The sequence below is a fragment of the Papio anubis genome, chromosome 8 (genome assembly GCF_008728515.1).
Source record: "Papio anubis isolate 15944 chromosome 8, Panubis1.0, whole genome shotgun sequence".
In the NCBI taxonomy this organism is placed as follows: domain Eukaryota; kingdom Metazoa; phylum Chordata; class Mammalia; order Primates; family Cercopithecidae; genus Papio; species Papio anubis.
In genome coordinates this window covers 139,540,236-139,546,235 of record NC_044983.1, presented here as the reverse complement: position 1 = coordinate 139,546,235, position 6,000 = coordinate 139,540,236, and the positions used below count along the sequence as shown (strand labels likewise).

General features: G+C 60.2%; 1 protein-coding gene across 5 annotated transcripts in view; it reads right to left on the bottom strand.

The window, feature by feature from the left end:
* ADCK5 (aarF domain containing kinase 5) overlaps positions 1-3,614 on the bottom strand; it is a 19,357-nt gene extending 15,743 nt beyond the window's left edge. For 2 of the 5 annotated variants that reach the window (XM_003903272.4, XM_009213793.3), the window contains exon 1: positions 3,489-3,614. In XM_003903272.4, coding sequence (XP_003903321.1) covers positions 3,489-3,500 — 12 coding nt within the window. In that variant the 5' untranslated portion in view covers positions 3,501-3,614. The remainder of the gene's footprint in view (positions 1-3,488) is intronic. The other 3 variants (XM_009213794.3, XM_009213795.4, XM_021942752.2) reach the window with 3 other exon arrangements.
* Between the last annotated feature and the right edge of the window lie 2,386 nt (positions 3,615-6,000).

Below are 6,000 nucleotides of genomic sequence, written 5' to 3'. Positions count from 1 at the left end.
AGCCGGGCGCGGTGGCTCAAGCCTGTAATCCCAGCACTTTGGGAGGCCGAGACGGGCGGATCACGAGGTCAGGAGATCGAGACCATCCTGGCTAACACGGTGAAACCCCGTCTCTACTAAAAATTACAAAAAACTAGCCGGGTGAGGTGGCGGGTGCCTGTAGTCCCAGCTACTCGGGAGGCTGAGGCAGGAGAATGGCGTGAACCCGGGAGGCGGAGCTTGCAGTGAGCCGAGATCTGGCCACTGCACTCCAGCCTGGGTGACAGAGGAAGACTCCGTCTCAAAAAAAAAAGAAAGAAAGAAAGAAAGAAAACACAGCTCTCACCAGAAACCTTGGTCTCCTGATCACACTTGACCTATGATGAGGTCTTACAACTCCCTCAACCCCAAATTCTCCAACTGAGAGCTCTTCTAAAAAGTCAGGCTTTGGGGGGAAAGGACAGTGCATAGCCAGTCATGCCCCCCGGCGCAGACGCTAACATGGTCCTCAACACTGGACCTAGTAAGGAACTGACTTGCCAGCTGGTTTCTGGCCAGAGCTCAGAGCCCTGGAGAAAATTTCAAGGACTCCAAACAACACAAAAGCCAAAGGAAAAGTCCACGACCTCCTGTCCCTAGAAGACGGGCTGACAGAAACCTCTGCTTGGCGAGGTCACACCCAGCAAGTGCTGATTCACAAGGAAAACCCGAGGCAGCCGGGCAGCGACTTGTAGGTGGGTCATCTACCTGCTGCCTACCCAACCTGCACCTCCTGACACTGGCCACCTCTGGTGCCAGCGCGTGCACGGCCAGAGGCCCCGCGATCAGGCAGCCGTTCCCAGGGACTGTGGAGAGACTCCGAACAGCAGCTCATAAGTGGCTGCAAGGGAGCTACCTCCAGGTGGGTATCCCAACCACCACCCACCACATCTGTTACCAACAACGCAAGCTGCTTGCGTTTCAACGGGCTCCACTGAGTAGGTGAGGCCGGGAAAGTCATGGCTATCTGATCGCTAATCTCCAACAACAGTTTTCTGCTCTCTCCTCAGGAACCAACACTGCAAAAGGGGCTCCAGCTGCGTCTCTCACCCCTATTCTCATCCAGGACAGAGATCCCTCCAGTAGACCCCGGGCCACCATCACCCTACCCTGGTCCACCAGCAGCCTCGCTCATGCCCACGCCTGGCTCCACCTTGCTCACCGTGGTCCTATCCTGCCACTGCCCTCATCACACGCCCAGCGTGACTATTAACTTACAGAATCTGTCTCCCCAATAGACTGTGAGCAGGGCCACCTCTCACCATCTCTGAATAAGCAGGCACTCAATGAATGCCTGCCGAATGAGACCAACAGCTGTGAAGCACAGGACTGAACAGAACCCCACATGCCAACAGGCAGCAGGTCACAGGCAAGAGATGGCAGCAGCCCCTGCCTCAGGCTGGTCCTGGACACAACCCAAGTAGGGCCCATGAGGCTGTGCAACAGCCTGGCTCCTTTGAATGTGGGGTGCCCAGCACACCCAGACCATCCTCTCTGAAATTCCATCACACAGGAGAGCTCCCCAAGGTCCAGAGAGGTTATGGGTGGGGCGGCAAGCCTGCAGCCACACCTCCCAGAAAGACTTCCCAGAGCCCCATCCAGGGCAATTCTCACGTGACACACAGCCCCAACCTCACCCAGAACATGACCTCTAAGCTGCCAGAAGATAAGCAGTCTTTTAGACGGTGAATTCTCAGGGCCTTCCCCCCACACTCCTGAGCCGTCCCTGGTGACACTTATCCCTGCAGCTCCCCTCACTTCCAAATCCTTGCAGTTTAGACAAGATGAAACGGGTGCCCTCGGCCCCCACCTCTCAGGCTTCCTATAGTGAGAGTGCAGTCGGTCTGCACACACAGAAACAACGCCCTTTCCAGAGTGGCTTTAGACCCCAGCTGACTACCTTGAGAGCAGCAAGTGTCTGAGTGGTAACAGTCACACAGGTATCACGAAGTTCACAACCAAAGGGCGTGCTTTGGCCACAGAACCACGTGCATGTTCAATCGTGCCTGGTTTTCCAGCACCTGCAGATGAGGAAGATGCAGGTCCCACAGACAGGCTCGTCCACAGCAGTGAGAAGCAACTGCTGAGTCTCAGAATGACGCCAGAAACGAAAAACCACGAACGGATGACCGGAGCCTGGGGAACCCAACAGCCCTGTGCCCAACAGGAGGGGAAACTGAGGCACATAACTGTCCCCAAAGTTAGGAAGAGACAGATTGGGAGTCTGGGCGGGGTAAGTGGGTCTGGCGACTACACACGCCGTCCTTCTCCCAGGGTGTGTGACCCTCTCAGCCCCAGCCAGCCCTCAAACGTAGACTGGACCCAGCCCTGCTCACTGGCCACGAGCAGCTCCTAACCAGGGGCTAAACCAACCTGTCCAATCGCTGGGGTTGGGGAGGGACTGAGTGACCTGCACGTGGGAAGACTTTGTCACCTGAAAGGAGCTGCACTGAAGGCCACCTCCCCGTCCCATGAAGCACCCTGGGGTCACACAGCTGGGCTGGGGCACGAGTGGGCCGTCCATGCGTGCTATTAATAGCCAGACTGTCAAGGCTAGCTTATCGCCAAACACAAGCTCTGCTGACATTCCAAGAAAAAAAAGGAACGGTGCCAGGAGCCCCTTCCATCTCTTCGGGAAGGGGGCGGGTAAGATGCGTGTCAAGGCCTCTGCCCCGCCCCCTCGCAGTCCCAACCGCAGGGACAGTGGAACGGGACCCAGCGGCCACGTGGGAGCGGGGAGACGCCGAGGGCCTGAGAGAGGGGGCCTCGGAGCCGTGGGAAGCGCGCCCCTGAGCCGGGGCAGGGGCGCCCAGAGCAGAGCCCGCCCTGCAGCCCCCGCCCGCCCGCCGCCTCAGGGCAGGGCGGGCCCGGCAGGGAGGCGAGTGGAGGAGGTCCGGGGCAGCAGGCTGGGCAGGGAGGCGTCCGTGACCCCGGGAGGCCGCCTCGCGAGGGGAGCGGCGCCAGAGGCCTCCCCGCGGGGCCCCTGCCCTCTGGAGACCGCGCTCTCCGGGGCGCCAGGCAGCCGCCTCCGGGCTGGGCGGAGAGGCCCCTGCGACTCCCGGTGCAGGCGGCGTCAGGGCTGCGGGTGCGGCTCCCGCCTGAAATCCCAGCTCTCGGGGAGGCTGAGGCGGGCGGACCGCTAGAGCCCAGGAGTTCGAAACCAGCCTGAGCAACATGGCGAGACCCCCGACTCTGCTAAATACAGAGTTGACCGCGCGCGGTCACGCCTGCGGTGTCAGCTACTTGCAGGGCCGAGGCGGGAGGATCGCCTGAGTCCGGGAGGCGGAGGCTGCGGTGAGCGGACATCGCGCCACTGAGCTCCAGGGCGACAGAGCGAGACCCTGCCTCAAAAAAACAAAGGGAAAAAGAGCCCCGAGGATCGCCGGGGCGGAGTCTGGGGACCTGCGGGTCTCGGGTCACTGGGGTTGGTGTGCAGGATCTCGGGCGCCCCGGGCCAGGAGGGTCCTCACCGGTCGCCACATCTCCGACCACCGCTCCGCTCCGCTAGGCTCCGGCCCGGCGCGGCTCTGCGTCTCGCAGCCCAGCAGTCCCTGCGGGAGGGCGCGCAGTGCGCACGCGCCGGAGCCGAGCGCTCCGCCCCGTGGGCGGTGGGCGGGGCTGCAGGCCACGCCCCGGTCCGTGCGGGCCTCCGCGGCAGGGCAGCGTCCCCTGGCGGCCCCCAGAGGCGTAGCTTTTGGCGCCCGGACCGCTCCCGCCTGAGAGCGGAGGGTTCCAGTTCCGCACTGGGCGCACTGCGCATTCCCGGGCAGCCACCTGCAGGAAGGACTGCAGTGAGAAGCGTGTGGCTAATCCAGGGAGGGCTGAGGGCTTCCTGAGGTATCGCCCCCTCCTCAGCACTTCGTGCTAGTGTGATTAGAGTGAATCTCTTTAACCTCAGGACTCCAACTCACCACCTGCCTGTGCGAGGGCCAAGGAGATGCCTCTGACTGGGAACTGGAAGACAATCAGGAGAGTGGCCACAGGGGTCCTGGAGCAGCTCCTGTGCCCATGGGGAGACCTACCCAGGGCCAGGACTTCAGATTCTGGGGTCCAGTTTGCAGCCCTCCTTGGTCCCTGTCTAAACTTAGCTTCGGCCGGGCGCGGTGGCTCAAGCCTGTAATCCCAGCACTTTGGGAGGCCGAGACGGACGGATCACGAGGTCACAAGATCAAGACCATCCTGGCTAACACGGTGAAACCCCGTCTCTACTAAAAAATACAAAAAACTAGCCGGGCGAGGTGGCGGGCATCTGTAGTCCCAGCTACTCCAGAGGCTGAGGCAGGAGAATGGCGTGAACCCGGGAGGCGGAGCTTGCAGTGAGCTGAGATCCGGCCACTGCACACCAGCCTGGGCGACAGAGTGAGACTCCGTCTCAAAAAAATAAATAAATAAATAAATAAATAAACTTAGCTTCTTATGGGAACGTCAGTGACGTCACAGCCTCCTCAGTGCCCGAGGCTGCTACTCCTCACTCTGTGACAGCCCTGGCTGGGTAGGGGCACAGGCCCGGGCACTCCATGCAGCCAGCAAGGCTGCTGATGGACTGACGTCACCGTCCCCGAACAGGCCAGGGATCCTCGGGTGCCAACACGGGTCCTGGCACTTACTGCCTGGAAGCCCTCCTAGACCCCACTGTGAGCATGAAATAAAACACCGTCCTTGTGGAATCCACCAGGGCTCCTGAGCCAGCAGCTGGAATCAAGAGGTTTTCAGGCCTCAAGGCCTTTTCGCAACTCTCACAAGTGGCTCCTCCTCCTCCCACAAGTGGCCCCTCATCCTCATCTTCCTACATTCCTCTTGCTCCTCCCACTGGGACTGAACCCAAAGGCATCTCTTCAGTGGGGTGGTCCCAGCCTAGGGAAAGCCCGTGCCTCCAGCCCTCTAGTGCCCCTTCTGTTATGGCGTGTCTCCTGTGAAGTCCGTCATCCCCACGGTCAAGTATGCTGTGCTCAGTGATTCTGTGTGCCCTGCATCACTTTGCTAGCAGGACAGGGATTGGCCTCCAGTCCCTCATCCCCAAAGCCCAGACTAGAACTTGACAGATGGACCTGGGGCCCCTCCCAGAGCCAGGCTTTGTGGAGTGTTCTCATTTGCTAACATCTGCCTCCCTCAGCAACCTTTCCTGTGTAATGGAACAGGTCCAGAAGAGCCATGTGGGCTGACACAGTAAGGCCTCCAGGCATCTGTGCAGTGACGTGAGCAAAGTGTGAGCTGCAGGGCGGGGTATGCCGTGCCTTGCCTAGGGGCCCGGGCATTGCCATCACAGGGAGCCTTGGCCATCAAACCTACATGGCTGCCCCATGGTGGGAAGCGTCGGGTGGAGGACTCTGCCACCCACTCTTGGGAGACACCCCTAAAATGAATGAAAGAATGACCTCTGTCCTGTTTTCACATCATGGGAGCCACACTGTGGCCTAGGATCCTGCCCGGACTGCAGGGCCCTGGATGGGGTGTGACATCCTGCCCCTGAGGGTGAGGCGGGGAGTCGATGTCACACAACTGAGCCACAGGGCCCAGGGACGTGGTGAAAGCCTTCCCCAGGACCCAAGTGCCCACAGCCCCTGCCCCTGCCCCATCCAAGCCCCAGAAATGCAGCTCACTCCAGCCTTTCAGTGCAGCCCCGCTCTGAAGCCCATCCGTCACCTCCCAGCACTCTCACGTTCCCAAAACCCTGTGTTCCCAGTCTCTTTGGTGTCCAAAATTGTCATTAAAGAAAGAAGGGGCTGGGCACAGTGGTTCATGCCTGTAATCCTAGCACTTTGGGAGGTCAAGATGGGCAGATCACCTGAGGTCAGTTCGAGACCAGTCCAGGCAACACGGTGAAACCCCGTCTCTACTAAAAATGCAAAAATTAGCCGGGCCTGGTGGCGTGTGCCTGTAATGCCAGCTACTTGGGAGGCTGAGGTGGGAGAATTGCTTGAACCTGGGAGGTGGAGGTTGCAGTGAACTGAGATCAAGCCATTGCACGCCAGCCTGGGTGAC